Source organism: Dermochelys coriacea, chromosome 3 (assembly GCF_009764565.3).
Source record: "Dermochelys coriacea isolate rDerCor1 chromosome 3, rDerCor1.pri.v4, whole genome shotgun sequence".
Lineage (NCBI taxonomy): Eukaryota > Metazoa > Chordata > Testudines > Dermochelyidae > Dermochelys > Dermochelys coriacea.
This window is the reverse complement of record NC_050070.1, coordinates 66768245-66792091: the sequence shown is the minus strand read 5'-3', so window position 1 is coordinate 66792091 and position 23847 is coordinate 66768245. Positions and strand designations below refer to the sequence as shown.

Here is a 23847-nt window from a genome sequence, read left to right as displayed (position 1 = left end):
AATTCACTTGGAGAATATGAATTCATGTGTTCTGTTTTCAGATTCTAGAGTGATGGGTGTCCTAGAGATACCTAGGATAGGTAATCAGACTAGTAGGATTAGGAATCGGGGGAGGACGATTGGAGCTCCACAAATAAACAGAGCTGGTATAAAGAAAAGGAGTACTTGTGGCACCTTAGAGACTAACAAATTTATTAGAGCATAAGCTTTCGTGTAGCTCACGAAAGCTTATGCTCTAATAAATTTGTTAGTCTCTAAGGTGCCACAAGTACTCCTTTTCTTTTTGCGAATACAGACTAACACGGCTGCTACTCTGAGAGCTGGTATAGATTTTCTGAAAACAGAAATTCTCTTTACAGATATGGGGTCCAATTGTTACCTCCAGTGGTTTCAATGAAGGAGATGAAGTGAGCTGAAAACTCTTCTGTCTACAAATATTGTCATAAAGAGATGGTTTGAGACAACACAGCCTCATTCCTTCCTCTCCCTTGCCCCCGTTCCTGACTCATTGGAGCTACCTCCACACAATGTAAATGTATATGGTGTGGGATGTGGAGGCATGGCTGTGTGAAGAGGGAGGGGGGGAGTCACCCTGCATGGTATCAGCCTCTTTCATAGCCACCGGGATTTTCCCACGTAATGCTTAAATTCTCTGTTTATATGAAGAATCCTGGCTCTTTCTCAAACTGTCCTAATGGGATTTTTTTTTGGTTCAGATACAGGTGAAGCAGATGATTAAGGTTAAGTGCATTTTAGCTCTTCCTCTCTGAACCTTTGTCAACCTACAGTTAAGGGCATAAAAATTTAACAGCTTTAGTCATGTGATCATCAACAGAACTTCTGCTGCCTAGTATCTTCACGGGATGGGACAAATGCTGTTCCACCTACCCAATCTTTGGATACTTGAAGCCCAAAATACAGAGGAACTGGCACAGCTCTGATTCATGGGGCTGGAGTGAGGCCAGATCTTGGAGAAGCCATGCACGGAACTCCACAGTTGACCTGCTTTCTCCCTTCCATTGCTGCCAGAGGTAATAATTTGTAGTAATTCCCAAGGATGCAGTTACTTTAGCTGGTGAGTTGTTAGGTGGTAGTAGAGAAAGTGAATATGGACAATGTTCCTGACATTTTTAAAACCACAACAAACTGTACATCACTGTGATGGCCTTTTCTTCTTTTCCCCCTCTTCCCCTCTCTCCTGAGTGCTGCGGTGTTGGTGGACTGCAAGTAACCTTTATGGCAGTACTTGCAGAGTTGTCACGCAGTGACAGCCTTTCCCTGTGGGCCTCCTTGGACAGTATCTCTAATGGCCTGACTGCAATATAGGCATTAGTTATAGATGGAGTCCCAAACACCCCTGCTAAAAAGATGGAAGTATTAGGTAGCCATGGAAACTGGACACAACCTATGTCACTGATGATTTCCCTGCTGAATAAGCCTCCATGACTTCAGATCCCAACTGTGCCAAGCAGCTCCCCTATGTTCCAAGCTATGTACTCATTTATGCCCAAATTTGGGTCCATTTGCAGGAACTAATACTTAATAGAAATCACGTACATTTATTACTAGGATAATATTTTTTTTCAGTTCAACACAACATGGCATTGTGCAGCATCTCTTCATAGAACATGTCCCAAAACAATATTCGTAATTAAATAAATGGTGGGTGAGGAGGAAGGGTCTTAAAATACGGAATCACTTAATTTTCAGGAATGAGAAAGGCAATGTAATATATACTATGTAAAATATTGCTATAAACTCTATATGATGGGTGGCCAACCTGTGGCTCCGGAGCCAAATGTGGCTCTTCAGAAGTTAATATGTGGCTCCTTGTATAGGCACTGACTCCGGGGCTGAATCTATAGGCACCAACTTTCCAATGTGCCGGGGGCTGTTCACTGCTCAACCCCTGGCTCTGCCACAGGCCCTGCCCATACTCCACCCCTTCCTGCCCCCGCCCTTCAGTCTGCCATGCCCTTGTTCCTCTACCCTTCCCCCATAGCCTCTTGCATGCTACGAAACAGCTGATCGGGAGGTGTGTGGAGGGAGGGAGAGGTGCTGATCGGCGGGGCTGCTGGTGGGTGGGAGGCCCTGGGAACAGGGTGGGGGAGTTGATGCAGGGCTGCTGATATATTACTGTGGCTCTTTGGCAATGTACATTGGTAAATTCTGGCTCCTTCTCAGGCTCAGATTGGCCACTCCTGCTCTATACACACATGCAAGTTATGCTGTGCAGAAGGAAATGTATTATTTCTCTTCTAAGATCAGTTCTAAATTTGTAAACATTGCTCTTCTACTTCAAAAATGGCTCTTTCCTTTTTAAATAATTTTAAAATTTCTTAAACATTTAATACATCAGGGGGCTGATCTGAGCCCAGAGACGTCACAGGGAGTCTTTCCATTAACTTCAGTGAGCTTTGAATCGCATTCTGTGTCTTTAATATCCTGTTAATGGGAAGCGCACGCAGCTGGTGAATATGAGCAGCTCTCTTCCTTTTTGTGGGCTTCTGATTTGCAGAGTGTATTGTCCCTAAGCAGTAACCTGAGAAGCTTGTGGGGGCTGGTTCAGTCACTTCAATTTCTCATCACCATTTTACATAGGGTGGCTGTTTCAGCTTTGAAAAGGCTATTTGGTGTCAGAACTTCTTCTGAATTATTCAGGCACTTTTCAGGGGCTAAACAAAAATTCCTTTACTTCTAAATTATTAACCATAGTGTATTTGTATGTGTGAAGGACAATGCGATTAGACATGCAGTACAAACACAATGGATTGCATAAAGCAGATATCTTTTTATTTCTCCTAGTGTTTCAAAAGTAACCTGGATATGCTTGGGGACTATTCTTTCTGAATGTATATTCCTACATATATGATTTTCCTGTGGTTTTAAACTCTTCTGCTTATCAGAAAAAATTTTGGTTAAAAAGACAGACCAGTCTTGAAATCTGTAAGATTCAAAGCAGTTAAGCTTATTGATATGGTTTCAGTGACGTGCTGGAATTAATTGATTCCATTTCCTGAAAGTAGACTTTGAGTTTTTGATAAATGAATATAACACTAAGGGAAGGAGGGAAATTTTGTCCTATGATTTCACTGGGTATCCATTCAGATGCCAGGATTTGCTTGCATGGATCCTGGTGCAGGATCTGGGCCCTAAAGGTCAAATTCTGGTTGCTTGCGGAAAGCCTGGATAAAAGGGAGTCATGAGATAAGACGGAATGCTCCCTCAGAAACAGGGCTCGTGGGAGTCCATTGGTAAAATTTTCCACCAAATTAAAGCAGGGTGGAGTGATTTCCATGCCTCCCGAGTTTACCTCTCACTGGATGCCATGAAATTTTTCCCATTAGAAATGACTCTTATCACCATGAATCATAACAAGATTGCCCCAAGCATTAGATATTGTCAGTATCCTTTCCCAAGGTAGGATACCTCAGACCCCTGTGCCAGGCATTCACGCCTCTCTTCATTTAAATTACACAGCCTGAATGCTGTTCTACACTACTCAGTATATTTCTGGCCAAGTGCATCTTATTATAAGTTTCTTTGCCAAGTGGTGATGCCGGTTTCCTTGGTTGTGAGAATATTTTTGTTTTACAGAGAAACAAGTGGATAGATTCCAGAGTTCCTTACTTCTCTTTGCAGGCACATACATTCCCAAGGCATGAAATTTATCACCCACTGAAGGGGAACATCTTTGTGCGAGCCACTTGTTCAAATATTGGCAGCACATCGCTGCCCTAGTCACCCATGCAAATCAGCTGTAGGTGTTTCTGTAGCCCTGAACTGTGTTGTTCAATGACACACTGTGTTTCCTGCTCTCCCCCACTAACACATGATCTGTGGCCAGTGGATTCACACTTGTCTCTGATCTACTAACCAGGTCCCTCTGTAGTTCCATGGAGGCACTAGATGGTTTGGCTTTAGAAGTGTTAAGACATAAAATAGATAAAAGGTCCTTTATAAAAGTGGCTATGGCTGCTTTATTCTGTGATGGCTGCAGATGCACTATTCAGTGGGATTGAAACAAATCTAGAAAATGGCCAGGTTGTGGCTGGTCTTTACGCTGGTGTGTGGAGGGGGAAGATACAAAGAGCCTTCCTGTTCCTCTTTGCATGATTCATGTAAGGGCCAAGCCCAGTTGTAGTCCCTGTACCCTGAGGAGCAGAGGTACTTTTTCCTCCCTATTTCTCAGGAGTGCATAGTGTCCTGAATGGGCCAAAAGGGGAAGAGGCGGGGTCATTACCCTGCTCAACCAGCAAATTGGCCCAAGGAACAAGACTTTTCCAAGGGTGTGGTGTGTTGAAGACTGTGTTGGAATCGCAAGCTATCACTTTGAGAGTGGGGGTGAGGGGGAGAAAGGGGAAGGTTTCCTGGTCCTACTTTAAGGCTAGGGGGTGCTCTGTAGTGAAGTACAAGCCAGTCCAGAACAAGGTAGGGTGAGTTATATCTCTCTGCCTTAGGGAGCAGTCTGCTTTCTTTCTCTCTTTTGGTTACTGTGTGTTGTTCTGGATTCTAAGGATAAAAGTACTGTAGTTACATTGCAACTTTCCAGAAAGAGTATTTGAAGTGTTTTTTATCTAATTTCTCTGTTGGTATGCCATGAACATAACAACGGGGGAGTATGCTGTACAGTTGAAGGGGGATAGCAATGGGTGTGTGCCAGGAAGGCTTTCTGTCTTCTAGAGTGTTGGTACTGTCACCTGGAATGCCCCTGGGACAGTGTGCTTCTGCATCACCACCAACACAGGGGCTGCACCTAGCAGGCACAGCTAAGCTCCAAAGTGTGTGTGGAGTTGGAGGGCGGGGGGCAGAAATAAGGATTTTGCATGATTGGGTATGTGGGAAGGTTGTTTCTTCAATATGTCCACTGTGGTATATTGCCACTTGCTGTATCCATGATGAGGTTCATGAATCCACTCTGCTGCTGAGCTGGACCTTTTCAATGTTGGTCTTTCAGGAGGTGCTACTGTGGGAATTACTTGTTCACTCAGGGCTGTATGTATTTATGCAGATATGTATATGTGTGCAGCCCATGTGTGTGTGTGTGTGTGTGTGTGTGTGTGTGTGTGTGTATGCAAGGAGTCTCCCCCTCCAGTCTTACACTGTCTACATAAGAGACAAGTAAAACTGCTGTCCTCTTTGGGCAGGAGTTCCTTCTATGCTGTGGTTTAGTTCTGCATTGTCCCCAGCTCAATATCATCAGCTGTCTGTGGTGGATGTGGAGCATCTCTGTAATAACTGATGAATACTGTATGATGTCCTGGTTATTGGAATGCTTACTGTATGAATATTTGGTTTAGTTTAATAAGAAAAACAAGCAGAAGGGAAAAATAATGGCTCAAGGTAAGCCCTTTCTTTGCAGACACTTGAGGGCTGTTAAGAGATGATGCCAGGACAGGAAAGGCCTGTGATCACAGAGCAAAAGAACTGTTGCAGGTTTATAAAGGAACTCTTTCAGGAAAGGGGGCAGTTGTTCGGGCAGTCAGACTGACATGGGTACTTGATGGTGTGTGTGAAAAAGTTAGGCCTGCTAGGTTACCATCAGGGAATAGTGAGCCTTTGGATAAGATAGACATGCATGTAGATTGTTTTAAAAATCTGTTGTCTCTAAAAGCTTTGTTCCTACTGCAAAATAAATAACCTGTTTTGTTTTGTTGTATTTTAAGAAGGCTGTCTGATCACTGCTCACAGACTCCAGAAGGGAAGAATCATAGGTGCCTGAACTCAGTCAGACCTGCAAGGTAAGCATAGTGAATACACAGGGTGCTGTAGCCTGGGGTCTAAGAGTGGGAGAATTGCAGAATTCTGCCCAAGGTTTGATAAAGACCCATGGCGTGCCATGACATTGTTAGTAAGACACGCAATTCTACACTTGCAGGCAAGGCATGACCTCACATGTATGGTTGCTTCAGGTCTATCTGGGGGCCAGATGGAATCATCCAATGGGCACAGTTGGTGAGAAAGTCACATTCAGGGCTTTCATGGGCATGCATTGCATACATAGACAGCATGCCACCAGTAAAGGTACAAGGCCCAAAACATGAGGGGATTTGCTCAGAAAGACTTACAGACTTTACCAGGAAGGGGACTGAGGTGTAACTAGCCCTGTAACTGTGACACTATCCTCAATGAATTGTATGGGGTCTTGCTGAGAAGTACTAGGAGAATGTTTGGTCTGCTTACATGTAAATCATTAATAGATAAGGTACCAGTAGCTGGTGCAAAATAATACATAGCATAGATCCTGGCAGAACTGTTAAGAAAATAGAATTTCCATGCCAGGGAAAATTTTGATATTTTGTCATTCATTTTCATGAAATGAAATGTCCTGAAAAATATTGATATGGAAACATCTAAGTGAAAACTTGAAAAATGCAATCAAAATTGGCATATTTCTGGGAAACTGTACATTTTGGGAAACAACATTTTCCATCAAGAAATACTTTTGCTGGAAAATTTTTGACCAGTTGTAGTTCCTGGCATCTGTAGGACTAATAAAACTTGTTATTGTGTGCACTTCAAATGACTTCCTTTGTATGCAGGTCTTTAGATCAGGCCTTAGAATAGGGGAGCTCCTATTTCTGTGTGTGAATGGATAAAGCTTGCATGTGTATGATTGTTGTGCTGTGTTTTTTTTCCTCTCATGTTCTGTGGTAGCTACTTAGTTTTTAATTCTCTCTTGTGTGTTGTGCTACTGTTTGAAAACATACTAAAGAAAGAACTGTGAGAACAGCAAGCACTGTTCTCCAGGAATTCTAAGTGCAGGGGAAGGAATTTTTCCATTGTTTCTTCCCTTTCATTGACTGACTAATCCTGGGGATTGTATTTCAAAATCCAGTGGTCTCTCTTCATTTTGGATGGCTTTGGGAAGGGAAACCTTCATTTTCAAGGGAGAGGTTTTGACATAATTAGACAATATACAGGGGTCCAGGATTGTATCTATGATGTGGTTGGATATACATACTGTGCAGGAGAAAGGGAATAAGTAGCTTGTCTTTTTGTTGTTGTAATGTACATTCAATATCCTGAAGTTTTCTGAATGATTCTCAGGAAATTGTATTGGCCCTCTGGCAATTTGAGTCATGTATCATAGCACACACTAAGGCCAAGAAATATCCTTCTTGGCCCGCCCATTTCTTGTGTCCCAATAGACAGAACTTTAAAAAAAATAAATCCCAAGCAGTTTATAAGAACTGTCCTTTGCTGCTCTGTTTATAAAGATAGATACAGCATCACCAGAACAGACAGTGGTGAAGGGTTTTTTGCACTTAACCCAAAAGGGGCATCTGGCTTTTTTGGAGATTTTGAGAAAAAGTAGCAGATTGTTTCCTGGCTCAGAGGTGCATTCGGCCTTAGGATAGGTGCACAAAACCCTCATTGGCTTCAGTTTTGGATGTGTTTGCAAATAGTTTCAGGGAGGAGTTACTGCTTTAGGCATTGCAACAGCTTCCATGCTCATAATGTTGTGCTGGAGGGTGTTGACGGCTGCCATCGGGCATATCTTTGACTTATAGTTAATCCCAGACCTTGTTGTAGCTGTTGGTTATGCTAGTTACCCTTCATTCAGGTCAAATGGAAGAAGCAATTAAGCTCCTTTCCTATAGAGAAAGATAGCTGGAGAAAACAGAAGCCACTGTCTAAGACACTAAGCTCACATGCAATGCCAAGCATCAGCAAAACTGTAATCAAGGAAACTGCCTGGTGGTGTTTGTTCCTTCTGTGTTCCAGGAAACAGGACACCATGTACAGTCTTTGTAAATAAACAGGATTGCCCCAAATAAACACCTGACTCATATAATGAATTTCTCCTCCTAATAGAAATCACCGGAGAAGGCCATAGATACTGGCTAACTAGTCAGGTCAAGGATCAACATTGTCTTACTTTACAGTCCTAATTCCCAAGTCAGGAAGTACCTGACACTGTTAGTAGCCCAAAGAAACTGATGGGAGCGCTCAAAGCGTTCAATGGAATTGAGCCTCCGAAAAGCACAATTCCTCCCTTCCTCCCCCTTGCTCTGGGAGGAGTTGGCAATATGTTGCTTTACTCCTTATGGGTTGTAGCTTACTCCTTTTGTGTGCCTACCCAGCTACTCTGGTCTCTGCCACCTCCTCCGCTCACACTTGCTCATAATGGGGAAGATACAAAGTGTTCCTGTTCTCCAGCCCAGTGCAGCTGCGGCCACAATTTGAGCAGTCTGTATTCAGCTGAGCAGGTGGGGGCTCACTTTTCTGTGCAGCCAAGTAAAGAGCAAGGGATTGTCTAGCTCAGAGAGCGCACATTGAGCAAGCTACCTTTGTTGTTATCAAAGACGGTTGTGCATGTTATCTCTGTTTAAAGCCAGTTCATGGTAATTTTGACATTGAATTTCCACAGACACCCTTGAAAATATTCCTTTTATTTGTACAAAACCACGCTGTGTACTAAATTTGGATCCATTTCAAAATACTACAGATAAAACAATGCGGACAGCCAGGTGGCAAATACTCCCAGTTGCCTGTATCACTGTAGCTTCAATCACTCTTCATCCCTTTTCTCAACACTCACCTCCCCCAGTTAGCCTTCAACCACTGACCTCCACTCCTTTGTCATCTGCCTCTGCCCTCAGGCCTGACTCTGTGTTCTCAAACTGAAGAGGAGATAAAAAGTGCAACTAATTGGGGGGCGGGGGAGAGGATGGGAACTAACAAGTATACGCAGCTTTACAAAGTAAAGTACTAGACACTACAGTGCTAATAAGCGATGCTCACATAAACACCACCCTATACCAGAAACCTACTGACCGCTATACTTACCTACATGCCTCCAGCTTTCATCCAGACCACACCACATGATCCATTGTCAACAGCCAAGCTCTACGATACAACCGCATTTGCTCCAACCCCTCAGACAGAGACAAATACCTACAAGATCTCTATCAAGCATTCTTACAACTACAATACCCACCTGCTGAAGTGAAGATCGACAGAGCCAGAAGAGTACCCAGAAGTTACCTACTACAGGACAGGCCCAACAAAGAAAATAACAGAACGCCACTAGCCATCACCTTCAGCCCCAACTAAAACCTCTCCAACGCATCATCAAGGATCTACAACCTATCCTGAAGGACGACCCATCACTCTCATAGATCTTGGGAGACAGGCCAGGCCTTGCTTACAGATAGCCCCCCAACCTGAAGCAAATACTCATAACACAACAAAAACTCTAACCCAGGAACCTATCCTTGCAACAAAGCCCGTTGCCAACTGTGTCCACATATCTATTCAGGGGACACCATCGTAGGCCCTAATCACATCAGCCACACTATCAGAGGCTCGTTCACCTGTACATCTACCAATGTGATATATGCCATCATGTGCCAGCAATGCCCCTCTGCCAGGTACATTGGCCAAACTGGACAGTCTCTATGTAAAAGAATAAAGGGACACAAATCAGACATCAAGAATTATAACATTCAAAAATCAGTTGGAGAACACTTCAGTCTCTCTGGTCACTCGATTACAGACCTAAAAGTGGTAATTCTTCAACAAAAAAACTTCAAAAACAGTCTCCAATGAGAGACTGCTGAATTGGAATTAATTTGCAAACTGGACACTATTAACTTAAGCTTGAATAAAGACTGGGAGTGGATGTGTCATTACACAAAGTAAAACTATTTCCCCATGTTTATTTCCCCCCCTACTGTTCCTCACGTGTTCTTGTCAACTGCTGGAAATGGCCCACCTTGATTATCACTACAAAAGGTTTATTTTTTTCTCTCCTGCTGGTAATAGCTCACCTTACCTGATCACTCTTGTTACAGTGTGTATGGTAACACCCATTGCTTCATGTTCTCTGTGTATATAAAATCTCCCCACTATATTTTCCACTGCATGCATCCGATGAAGTGAGCTGTAGCTCACGAAAGCGTATGCTCAAATTAATTTGTTAGTCTCTAAGGTGCCACAAGTACTTCTTTTCTTTTTGCAGATACAGACTAACACGGCTGCTACTCTGAAAAGTAAAGCATGTGATCTTATTCATTGTTACCCTCTCCCTTCCTGCCTAGCACTATTTGCCTCTGACATTGTTCACTGTATTTGATTGTATTTAAGGTCCAATCCTCTGCAGTGCTGAACCCCTTCAACTCCCAAGCATTTCACAGCAAGCACACAACAGCTTGTAGGGTCGAGCCTTTAGATAGTAAACTTTGTGGTGCAATGATCTGTCATACAGTTTTGAAAGCAACTGGGCATCTACATTTGAGTGCTGTGTAAATATTTATTGATAATTATACATGGTTTTCTGAATTTCTTTTAAAGATTTTTTATCTTAAGCCCCCCTCCCCCTTTTTTAAAAAAAGCTTTCCATTTCACTTTTAACTTTAATACTATTTTGCACCCATACAATCAATTTGAGTGTCCTTTCCATTTCCTTAAGGGACAGATTGTGATTCTCTTCCTCATGTTGAATAGTACCTTACACCATGAGCAGTCCCACTGAAGTCAACTCTGGCTCATAGTAAACACAATGGTACAATTAAGCACTGCTAGTTATAACAATAATAATTTAAAAAACTCCAACTGTATATAGTTATACACTGACTTCTTATGGCACAGATTTTAGAGATGCTCCTCATGAAAGCAGAATAGATGCGCACAGCTTTGATATGTGAAATATAGAAGAAAGAAAAGACTGCTACCAGTGACTGAGCATAATGAATACAAGTTTAGTTTTATTTCAGACAGCAGATCTTTCATATGCCACGGCTAGATACTACCATCCTTACTCACACTGGATCCTTGTTCCTTCTATCGGAGGTACTTGTATGGATCACCATAGCATCTGCGCACCTCACAGTCTTCAACTTGTTATCCTCACAATACCCCTGTGAGGTAAGGAAGTGCTCTCATATTCATTTTACAGATGGGGAATTGAGGCACAAAGAGGCTAAGTGACTTGTCCAAGATCACATAGGAATTCTGTAGTGGAGCAGGAAACTGAATGCAGGTCTGCCAAGTCCTACGCCGGTATCCTAACCACTGGACCACAAATCAATGGTTCTAGCTGATAGGTAAGACGCTATATCTATATCTATATCTATATATATAATGGGTATGGGTATTAGACCATGGTCCTATGTTAAAAAATGATGATGTAATTTTTAGAGCTGGTCAAAACATTTTTTAAATTTAAAAATAAGGGACAAATTTTTCACAAAACTATTTTACAATCTGTTCTAATGGTTTTTATTAATGTTGAGAAATTAACACTTTAAGGGCTGGGCTGGAAACCCTTACTCCCACTGACTTACTCCCACTGACTGGTGCCCCATACCAGAAGTGACCCCACAGGAGTCAATTGTGGAGTGAGGGGCTGGCAATGTGGCCCCAAGGCAGTTTGTTGGTCCTCACTGAATGTTGTCTACTTACACTTTCTATATGTAATAATGTGAAATATTTTGATTTAAAAATATTTGTAAAGTAAAAAGCTGTTAAAGTCCTTGGCTGCCTTTTTAGCAATAACACTTTTTGGCTGCCACACTTTATACAGCAAAGTTTCCTGGAAGGCACAATTATTCTGTTCTTCAAGCAGGTCAGAATTCATGTGTAACTGCTGACCTGTTTTATACCTGGTCTGTAGTATAAAAACACAAAGACAGCGGGACAAATTGTGAGCTGACCTATGTCATTATTCTAATTAGGGTTGCACGGGATGTAAGCAAATAAGAAACTTAAGTTGATATATTGTGTACAACTCGTGGAGCAACAGGATGCACATACAAAGCCATATTCTGCTTCCCTTGCCTCAGGGAAGGGCAAGGCAGGGCACGTGGCAAGGATGTTTGGTTTCGTTTGATTAGAAAATTGGCAACCCTAGTCCACCAACCTACTTTTACCAAAAATGGAGTCAAATCCTGTTTATTTCCCCCCCTCTTTTTCTTCTGACAAAACTCCAGGAAACTGACTACAAGATTGACAAGCTTAGAATGAATTAACAACATTTTGTAAATTAGAGGGGAAATGTTTACAAAGCCAGTTTGGCTCTGAAATATCCATCCAGCTTTAATAATGAAGATGATATATAAGCTAATTGCCCAATTCTGGGAGTTATACACATGTATGGCCCTAGTTTAGGAAAGCCCTTATTCACATGCTTAATTTTCAATATATGCTCAAGTTCCATTGCCTTCAATGGAACTGAAGCATGTGCTTAAGTGCTATCCTGCATAGGGATACTTTTCCTGAATCTTGGCCCAGGGCAGGGCAGAATTAGGCTCTTGAGCATTCAATACAATTACTGTGGGCTCCATGGATATATCTTCTTTGTATCACTCTAAATATTATACTCTATTGTTGCTCTTGGAGGTGAAATTTGTCAATCTCTCAGAAAAAACAGCAGAATTCACAAGTGGCTGCACAATCTTTCTGACTGCTGGATCTTACACAGATCTTACACACTGGTATTTGAAATTTACTCATTTTTCACATTTAGACTCATTCTTTATCTCCCTCCAAAGACCTTCCCAATATGTTCTCTGTATGGCAGTCATGTGGATAGAAATATGGGAGGGCAAATCTTGACAAGATGACACACAATGCATTCCAAATACAGTTTAGAAATCCTTTGTAACCCTTAACTTGTATGCTCACACCTCACATAGACATTGCAAAGCTACAAACAGAAAACCTGATTCTCTTCTTGCTTGCACAAGTATCAATGAAGAGAAACTCCTGAAGTCAAGGAAGTTATATTGGGATGAGAAGAGAATTAGGCCTAAAGTCTAGTAATAAGAAAAAGGAAATATAAATAAGGAGGATGAATCATTGGAATTTAAAACAAAAGGGATATATTTTACTTTGTCACATGTGTATAGCCCTAATTAATTAATTAATGCAGTGAAGTTGGATGCAAAATTTGGTCTTCTCTGTTTTGGAACACAGTTGGGTTAAAGTGCCACTGTCTGGTTAAAATTCATATAGCTAATACGAAAAAATTCCTGACATGACTTACTAACGCTGTAGTTTATTAAAATGGAAAGAGGATTTTTAAAATCTAGTTTTCCGTGCTGATAACAACTTGTTTACATTTGCTCTTTATTCAGCTAGGACAATCAAAATAGACTAGTCGGTTTTATTTTCTGGATCTTTTGCCCTAACACAATGATCCACCGCTTGGGTGCAAACAATGTATATAGACACAAAAAATTCACAATCAAATATTATTGTGAATTGTCTTCTTATAACCTCAAATTTTGCATCTACATTAAACAGACTTCGACATCATGTGACATCATGGTATTCAGCTAAAAGCTATCAGCTTTATACTTTGTGGAAAGTTTATAGATGCTGTTATTCTCTCTCTCTCTCACACACACACACCCTCCCCTCCTTTTTTTCTTATATTGCTGTGCACTGTATTTATGCAAAATCCAACCTTAAAATCTCAGACTTTTTCCCTGACCTGGTTTGGTAGGGTGGAGATAATACTGGAAGATTCAGGTCTGTAACTTTATGGGTATGCTTGAGTTGGACTAAGTTTCTCTTAATCTTCACATTGTTGTTGAAAAATGTTCTTGGGTTTTCTTTAGATTGCCTCAAACTTCTTACCATATGTGTTTGCTGTTGGGATATAGGGAAAATTGGTGGTCTTGAGCCATTGACCAAAAATGGAGGGGAGCCACTTGTTTGTTGCTGTGATGTTCCCAAACATGAAATCTTTTTAACTATGGTGTCTCTCCAGGCAGCTTGTCTCAGCCTGGGCAAAGGGAAAAGCTGTGGTGTTTCAATCATTAATAGATTAGGACTTTCCTTTTCTGAATACAACCATGTTGGAGTTGGAATATTCTCATCCATTGCTTTGAGAAGGTCTTTAAATCTTGTGTCCTGATGAGGTGTAGGACTGTAGTCTACAACTCTATTTTCTGTTAGAGACCGTGGTGTTACTCTGCTTGTACATGACATTGCAGATATTTGAGCCTGGTCGTTTGCAGAATGTGTTGGGTTATTTACTAATGTAGGAGGTGGTTTCTCAGGAAGATATGATTTCATCACTTCAGCTAAGTCTTTAAAATCATCCAAATTCTCCTGCAGATCCAAAAGTGGCTGATTCATTAGCTCACATGAATTATTTTTATTTGGTGATTTTGGAGGTTCAAGATGAACCCATTCTCTATCTGCAAACTTGGAAACTAAATGGAATATAGAATGGATAAGATCAGTTCACCCTGAAATGGTAGTGTCAATAAAAGTAACAAGTTATTACCAAAAGTACCTCCCCTTGGGACATGAATTTTGCTGACTGTTAGTAGAGTTTTTGCAATATTATAAATAATAAAAAAATCTTGATATAATGCCATAAATTTACACATAGGCTTTAAAAAGTAACTAGTGATTTTTAGTGGCCAACTTTAGATGCTTTAAAGTATTCTGATTTTCAGATGAGAGCTGATCAACACTCTGAAAATCAGATCCCTTTTGAAATAATGGCATTCAAGACTGAGGCAACCACAATCGCTAGTCACTGTTGAAAAATTACACCTGTGTGTAACCATAATTGCTTATAAGTGTGTAAGGTTCAGTAGCAGTGATGACACAGCATAGCTCACATCCAAATGAGGAGGAAGCTATTGATGCTAAGATGGAACAGAAAGTGAACAGCTAGGCATAGGGTTGCCTACCTTTTTGTTATTTCTGTAGAACTATTACTGGGGCTATTACTCAGCATTTATTAAAGACAGTATGAATCTAAAAATACATAGGTGCACAATGATCAGGTCAGAATCAATCAACATTTATTGAGAATTCAGATTCAGAGTTAGGGTCCAATTATCCATGGCTCTGCACCTTGCACTTGCTATTTACATCATTGCAAAGAAAATATAAACTGCCACCTTTCTGATTTGGTTCAGGGCAATGAAGAATGTAAGTGGGTGAAACCATGTTGAAGTTAACTAAGTTGTGACTCTTATACCAGACCTAGATTCAGCCTCAAAGTCTAAAGTCACTTTCTCTTTTTCTCTCCCAAAATAATCAGTGTTTGGAATTTCTTGACCTTGGAGGTTCCTCACAATCCTCCTTACTAGGACTCATGAGGAAAACAATGAAAATGGCTTTGAGAATGACATGTAATGGACAGTAACTTATAGTCAGTATATCCAGAGTAACAATTGGGTTGATGCTTAGTTATGGCTATTCTTTCTTACATGTACAAAGTTTTCAATTTGATCACCAAAACTTGGTATCAGGAAAGAATTCCTCCAAGAATGTAATGGCAAGGCCTTTGGACATATTGAATGATTTTTTTTGAGCATTGACTATCATCTATTGGGCATATCTCTTGTTGCAGAGGAGGGTGGATATGGGTGGACCTTGTTCTTTCCCATCACACTCCTCTCTGTTTCAAAGATGGTGTTCTACCATTGTCTTCAGTGAATGCAAAATCAGTCCTTAAATCTCCTTCACATTGACTTAGTTAGGGGAGCGCACACTTCTAAGTCTTTAAAAATCTGTTCTGGGGTAACAAACAGAATGTGCATTTAGTGTAATGCTGGAGATAGTTCTATGAGGGGAAAACTGTGGGAAGCTAGAGAACTGGAGCTGAGCTAAATTTTTGAACTCTCTCCTCCCCCTCAAAAAAAAATGGAGAAAATTTCTAAAAAAAATCATAAAATGTTTTCACTTTTTACTGACTTGCGTTAAAGGAACATTTTCAGATTAATAAGCCATTAATAGATTTTAGTACAGTACCTTCTGGTAAATTTTCTTGGTTATCTAAAGTAATTGCAATTTCATCTTCTTGAATGGCATCTGGAATTGCTGGGGTTAATGCAGAAGGAAATGTCTTATTGTCATAGTTGTTGAGGTTTTCTGTTGTGACCAGTTCAGCCTTTTGGGAAATCTGAATATCTGCATCTTGATTCAGGTTTCTAGGAGGTTTGCCATCACATTTTTCTATTACATTTTCCCTCTGAAAACATAACAGTCATAATTCATCTTGTCTTAAATTGAAAAGAAGCTTGAACGTACAAGAAAATGAAATACAACAAGCTCAGACACGTGCAAATGAAAATGTGCATCTTCCTTCCCCACCAGTCCTGCAGAAATCTCCTCCTGGGCCCCCCCCCAATATAGTACAGAATGAGCCAGCACAGAACTTGTTCATTGGTCTCCCTCTAATCCCCAAGATCCACACGGTTTGTGAGCTGGCAAGCGCTGCTTCCTGACAGAACAATTAGGGAGAGGGCTGCAAAGAGACCCTAGTAGATTTACTCTCTCTTAGCCCCCTCCTGCTGTTTTACCTGCAGAAGGAGGTGATCAGAACCTGGAGCAATAATTAATGTTGTCCATTCCCTCTTTGCATCTTATTACATTCTTGGCTTTAACAACCTCATGTGGTAATGAGTTCCATAGTCTTAACTGTGTGTTGTGTGAACAGTATTTCCTTTGATCAGTTTTGAATTTTCCACCTTTCAATTTAATTGAATACCTCCTTGTTCTTGTGTTATGAGATAGGGAGAACAGATGGTCCAGATCTGCATTCTGTAAATTATTCATTATTTTGTATACTTTTATCACATCCTGACTTATTTGTCTCCTTTCTAAGGTAAATAATCACAGTCTTTTCAATGGTTTCAGATTAGCAGCCATGTTAGTCTGTATTCGCAAAAAGAAAAGGAGTACTTGTGGCATCTTAGAGACTAACAAATTAATTTGAGCATAAGCTTTCGTGAGCTACAGCTTACTTCATCGGGTTTTTTCATGTCCCTAATTAACCCTCTTCCTGTTCTACAAAAGAATTTGTCATCTAATCAGAAGCAGAGCAATCTATAAATGCAGTGATCTTACCTCAATGATCCACTTAAAGTGTGGTTAGTCCTGTTCCTAATTCTAATGATTTTAGTTTGAAAATAATTTATTCGCAATATTTTAAGTGAGAAAAAAAATTCTCTCATTTTAAACTTTAACTTCTCCCACACTTAGGGGGTGTCTCACCTGAATGAAAACAAATTCAAAACACAAAATGAATGAAAAATGAAAAATTTTGTTTTTTTCAAAGTTTTTCACCAAGCAATCACCCCCCCACTTTTTTTTGGGTACCAGACCGGCTAGTAAAATGCTTCAAATTGCAGAGGCGCCTGCCCATAGGACAATAATGTACTTTATTTTTAAAGTAAAAAACAAGTGTTTTATTTTAACCTTTTTTCCTCTATTTTTCTTAGCTGACTCCACTAGTTGATTGCAGCTTCATGATAAGCAGCAGTAGGTGGGAACCTGGAATTTGCTGCTCCCTCCTCCAAGAGGAAGATCCAAACCCCGGTGATGCTAGGAAGCCAGCGTAGGGATGAGGGATACTCAGGCCAGGTTACTGGGGTGGGGTTGTAAGGAGAGATACTAGGAGTTGTTGGAAGGGGAGAAGAAAAGGAAATGAGAGAGGATGCTCTGAAAAGAACAGTTTCCCTTCCTCATTCTGGCTGAACATCTGCTCCCTGCTTAGTTGCTCCTCCACTCAGCACCTTCCCTGCCTGGCCCCACTGCATTCAGCAACCTCCTTCCTTTTCTCAAAGCAAGACCCCCATAATTACTGTTCTGCTTCTCAGCTGCCTCCTGAACTTAGGGAGTTTTGAGTAGGGATTAGAAATACACTGTAGGGAAATCAGGACCTGTCAGTGTGAGTAATGGGGAGAAAGGGAATCCTGCTGCCCTGACAAGGGTGCTTTAGCTCTTGAACGTCTAAAGTTCCCACCTTCAAATTTGATGGAGTGAACTCGTTCACTTGTTTCTCTGCATTGTGACTCTGCCCCCTCCCCTCCCGCTGTTGAACATCCAACCAGCTGAGGGCTCTCTACATCCCAAGGGTCAGAAAATGGAACTACACCCTGAGGTCTGAGGGGACTGGACTTGGGAGAGAGCTGGAGACTGCCTGGGAGCTGACTGCAGACGGAAGGCCAGGCAGCAGGCATCCTGAAGACTATGAGTCAGACACACACCCTGTTGCTGGCAGGGGACTAGAAGTATCTTTAGCAGAAAGATACCGAGCTGGGTGCTGCAGGCAGGAAAATAACATAGAGAGCCCCCGCAGTGAGACTTTGACCTTATTACTACTGTGTGCCTAGCCTTCTCTTAGGGGGTTTGTATTAGCAACTGTTGGTCTATCTTATGTTTTAACTAGGGCTATCAAGCGATTAAAAAATTAATCACGATTAATCGCACAATTTAAAAAATTAAGCATGATTAATCACACTGTTAAACAAGAATAGAATACCATTTATTTAAATATTTTTGAATGTTTTCTACATTTTCAAATATATTGATTTCAATTACAACATAGAATACAAATTGTACAGTGCTCACTTTCTATTTATTTTTATTACAAATATATATATTTTTCAATTCACCTAATACAAGTACGGTAGTGCAATCTCTTTATCATGAAAGTTGAATTTACAAATGTAGAATTATGTACAAAATAAACTGTATTCAAAAATAAAACAAAGTCCACTCAGTCCTACTTCTTGTAAGCCAATTGATTCAGCCAACCACTCAGACAAACAAGTTTGTTTATATTTGCAGGGGATAAAGCTGCCCACTTTTTGTTTACAGTGTCACCTGAAAGTGAAAATAGGCACTGTTGTAGCTGGCATTGCAAGATATTTACCTGCCAGAGGTACTAAAGATTCATATGTCCCTTCATGCTTCAACCACCATTCCAGGGGACATGCGTCCATGCTGATGACGGGTTCTGCTCGATAACAATCCAAAGCAGTGTGGACCGACGCATGTTCATTTTCATTATCTGAGTCAGATGCCACCAGCAGAAGGTTGATTTTCTTTTTTGGTGGTTTGGGTTCTGTAGTTTCCATATCAGAGTGTTGGTCTTTTAAGACTTCTGAAAGCATGCTCCACACCTCGTCCCTCTCAGTTTTTGGAAAGCACTTCAGATTCTTAAACCTTGGGTCAAATGCTGTAGCTATCTTCAGAAATCTCACATTGGTACCTTCTTCGGGTTTTGTGAAATATGCAGTGAAAGTGTTCTTAAAATGAACATGTGCTGAGTTGTCATCTGCGATTGCTATAACATGCAATATATGGCAGAATGAGGGTAAAACAGAGCAGGGGACATGCAATTCCCGCTCATCTCCCAAGGAGTTCAGTCACAAATTTAATTAATGCATTATCTTTTTAATGAGCATCATCAGCATGGAAGCATGGAATGGTGGCTGAAGCATGAAGGGGTATATGAATGTTTAGCATATCTGGCATGTAAATACCTTGCGATGCCGGCTACAAAAGTGCCATGCAAATGCCTGTTCTCACTTTCTGGTGACATTGTATATAAGAAGAGGGCAGCATTATCTTCTTTAAATGTAAACAAACTTGTTTGTCTTAGCGATTGGCTGAACAAGAAGTAGGACTGAGTGGACTTGTAGGCTCTGAAGTTTTGTTTTTGAGTGCAGTTATGTAACAAAAAAAATCTACATTTGTAAGTTGCACTTTCACGACACAGAGATTGTACTACAGTACTTGTATGAGGTGAATTGAAAAATACTATTTCTTTTGTTTATCATTTTTACAGTGCAAATATATGTAATCAAAAATAATATATACCTTGATCTCAACCACAGAATATAATATATATGAAAATGTAGAAAAACATCCAAAATATTCAATACATTTCAATTGGTATACTATTGTTTAACAGTGCAATTAAAACTGCGATTCATCGTGATTAATTTTTTTGAGTTAATTGTGTGAGTTAACTGCGATTAATTGATAGCCCTAGTTGTAACATTGTAAAAACATGTTTTTAATCTTATGTCCCATGAAAAATGTTGGGTATAATTGTGGGAAAAACAGATCTCTCAAAGCTTGAATACATTTTGTGAGTTAGCAAAATTCTTGGAAAAGTTTGAAGCTTACCAAACTTCAAACTCTTAGGTTAGTCCATGCCTACTACGCATTTGCAACACCCAAATCACAATTAAATAAATTGTCTTTAGAGTGTATGTAAAAACAAAATAAAATATGTTTAATTTGACAACATTGTTAAAACCACACTATATTAACTGGGAATATGAGATGTCATAAGTGTTTTAGGCAAAGCAATCAAATAGTCTCCCAGGATTTACACACTGCTTGTTAAGAAAACAAATTTTCATCTTACATTTTGCAAGCTGTCACCTTATATACAGTACATCAGAAAACTTGCCATGACTGGTTTTACTGCCAGACCTCTTAAGAGCTAATTGGTTAAGCACCTGGGCAGGAAGCTTTTTGGCAGAAACACTGTTTTCGACAAGGGCTAGCTATAAAGTTCTGGATGGCAAATTATAATCATTAAGGCTCTCTTCTACAAAAGAACACACATAATGCAAATACATTGCTTGGAGAAATTACCGTGCATGAAAGGACAGGCCATGTGTTATATTTATCCAATGACTTATGGCTCAAATTTGAACATGGAAAGAATCTTTTAAGGGTCAAACTTCCAACAGGCTTCTGTAATTGCACCTACAAAAATTGGAATTGCATTTATTTGCATTCACAAAAACCCTTATCTTCATGTAGAAATGCCAGTTTGAGTGTAAAACCAGCATTTGCAAACACAGCTACTCATTCAACTTAAGTAAATACAGTTTGTTGTACATGCAAAAGAATGCAGTTGCAATTTTTGAAGTTGCAAATTAGAAGGCTTGTTGAAAATTTGTCCTTAAGAGTTTACATTTTATTTTGATTTTGTGTGGAAACACTTTTGATTAATCTATGATTGAAGCAGGTTGAATATTACAAAAATAATGTTTGTGAATATTTGTTTGAATTCCAAACAGTTATTTGGTTTGACCATGTTACTACCTTTTTATTATATGCCATTCATGAACATTGTTGCCAGTGTTTATGTTAATATTTGATGAATCTTTTGGTTCTTTTTGGCCAGAATTTTCTAAAAGGAGTTAGGAACCCAAGTATCATTGAATTTCAGTGAGGAGTTGGGTGCTTAATTCCCTTTGGCTCCTTTTGAAAATCTCAGCCTCTAGGGCCTGATCCAAAATCAATGAAAATTTGTCCTCAAAGGGCTTTGGATCGGCCACATTTGCTATTTTTTCTTTGCTACGCATTGGTTACTCTCTTGGTTTTAAAATGTTTTAGGCTCCGGTTCTGCAAACACCACTTTGCTTTCATTTTTATGCGCCTGTATATTCTTACTGAGCTCAGAGAGACTACTCTTGCATTTACAGTAAAGCACAGTAAATGCATAAATTTGCAGATCTGGTGCCTTTGTTATTCAGTTGTGGATTGGAAACTATGTTGTGTAATTTAGTGACCAATCATAGTCTGTGACTAACAAATAGAAAATATTTGGCTTTATCTGGAATTAAAAGAGCATCTATGTATCCTCTTTAGGCATCTTTGATGAAATGTGACATACAAACATCAAATACCCACATCATTATAACTAAACTGCTGCAATATCTTCTCATGTAAATCACAACCAGAAGACCAGACAAACTAACAGATGAAAAATCCTCCCTCTCCACCAATTAGCCATCCTCATGCCTCTCCCCCACTTTCAAATACTTATGGGGGTGGAAGAGGGGGTGAGCTGGATTGAGTGCTTTGCTGCGTGCTCTACAGGTCTTTGGATTTGGGTTATTTCAGACCAAAGCAGAAAGGCCGCACAGAGAGAATGTAGCAGTGAAGCTTCAGAACAGGTACCTCTGCAAGTGTTGGCAGCACAGTCTAGTGGCACTGGGCCTAGGACTTAGCAGATCTTGGTTCTATGACTGGCTCTGACCTGCTGTGTGACCTCACGCAAGGGGATGGATCGCTTGCTGGATCACCGGCTCCGTTCATTCCCTCCGGGGCACCGGGCATTGGCCACTGTCGGAAGGCAGGGTACTGGGCTAGGTGGATCTTTGGTCGAACCCAGTATGGGCGTTCTTAACATCACCTCTCTCTGGTTTTGTTTCCCCTCCCGCCCTTTGTCTGTCCTGCCTCTTGGTGTTTAGCATGTTTTCTTTCTTTCCTTGATTATACTTTTAATGTTTTTTGGCCTGAGTTTTGCCTTTTTTGTAGATATAAGCATAAAATAGCTGTTGCTAAAGAACAGGCCAGGGAATACTGGGAAAATATTAACATTTATTAAAAAAACAATGATCAGTCTAGATGATACGTATTTTAGGATGTTAAGGGAATTGGCAAGTGGACTTTATCACTAGAAGTTATGATTTAAGAAACCTCATTGGGGGGAATGATTAGAAGTGTTAATTATCTATATGTCTTGGATAGATAAAAATTAAAAGCTGAACATACATGATCAGTTAAAAATATTTGTAGAGCATAAACACCAAGGTAGAGAAATTATTTATGGTTGTGCAAAAGGGTGTAACTAGGAGTAATGGGATGAAATTAAGTAACAAACAATTTGGGCTGAATATCTGGGAAAGTTCCCTGCCAGGAAGATCTACTGGGTTATTAAATAGTCTTCAGATAGAACTAGTAGAAGGCTTGAAACTAGAAACTTTTAAATGTAGACTTTACCAGCCACTTATTAATGAACAATAGGGAACAGATCTGCAATGGCAGGGCCATGGACAAGATGGAGCTACTCATTTTTTTCCATTTGTCATTTTTATGATTTTGTTATTAATATGTAACTCAGATGCTAAGTGAGTCAAGAGATTCTTAAGTTACCTGGCTTTGTCTCCATTGGAGTAGTGAGTGACATGTGCCCTGTTTAAATTTATGACTCGTTTTATTACAGAACACATATACGATCATAGTGAAAATACCTATTACTTTTTCTCTTAATCTGATCAGAAGCCAAATGCTAATGAGGTGTTTTCATTACATTAATTCCCCCATGTAGGATACATAATGGGAATCCACCCATTTAGGAAAACCAGTTTCAATGATGGCTTAAGAAAAAGTGATTAAAATAATAGGAATTTCCTGTGAAAATTCCTCCATTTATTCCTTATTTTTAAATTATTTTATTAAACCGTAGTCCTGTGCTTCCATTTATTTTATTATTTATAAATGTGTTGGAGGTATTTTGGCCACTTTTAAATATGATTTCTAATAATTTATCATCTATAACTAAGGACTAACTGGTTTAAACCTTTATTACAGTATTTTTTGGGATTATAATTTTTAATTCCTAATTGTACCTGCCCTCTCCCTAAAGAATGGGCTATGCAGGCTTCTTCCTCTGTTTTGCTGAGTAACCTTCATTAACTGGCTCTGAAGCTACTCCGAGGCCTATGGGTGGGATTCCTTCCCCCACTAGATCCTCCTACTCGGGCTGGGTACAAGATTTATGAGTTGACCGTTGGAGCACGTATATATTATTTTGATCTAAATGAGATTGTGAAAATGCTTTTCTGGGCCAGACAGAATGTGCAAAATCCAAACTGCAGCTAAATAAATCCTGCCATCATTTGTGCAGGGTGCCCAGGTATCCAACCCACTCCTTCTGCACCATGAAGGCCTGATCCCTCAAAACTTCTCTTGACTTAATGAGGCCCCTAATTTGCACTAGTAATAGGAAGGAGGAAAAGGTATAGAAGGAATGTAGCTGAGGCTGTGGCTGGGATTCTTTTATCCGTTTCCTGGAGGCATAAGTCTGGTACACATGACAGGGTTGCTTATGATAGGGTGGGGGAGGCAAGTCTAAACAGCCTTGGGGGTCCCTTTTGGTTTGTGTCTTATATTCCTAAAATTACATACTTCAGAGCTTCTGCTGGTCACCTGCAAGGGTCAGGAAGGGATTCGCTCCTCCCCCAACGTATTCCATTTTTTTGTCCCCTTTCTCTGAAGTACCAGGGATGACCATGGCTGGAGATGGGACATTGGACAGGGAGGGCCAGGGCT

The 23847-nt window shown here is 40.2% G+C and overlaps 1 protein-coding gene across 1 annotated transcript in view; it reads right to left on the bottom strand.

The window, feature by feature from the left end:
• Positions 1-11443: 11443 nt before the first annotated feature.
• LOC119852962 (serine/threonine-protein kinase MARK1-like) overlaps positions 11444-23847 on the bottom strand; it is a 49066-nt gene continuing 36662 nt past the window's right edge. The window contains exons 8-10 of the mRNA XM_038395195.2: positions 15727-15946; positions 13588-14168; positions 11444-11614 (exon numbers count right to left, since the gene is read on the bottom strand). Of these exons, the coding sequence (XP_038251123.1) occupies positions 11444-11614; positions 13588-14168; positions 15727-15946 (972 nt within the window). The remainder of the gene's footprint in view (positions 11615-13587; positions 14169-15726; positions 15947-23847) is intronic.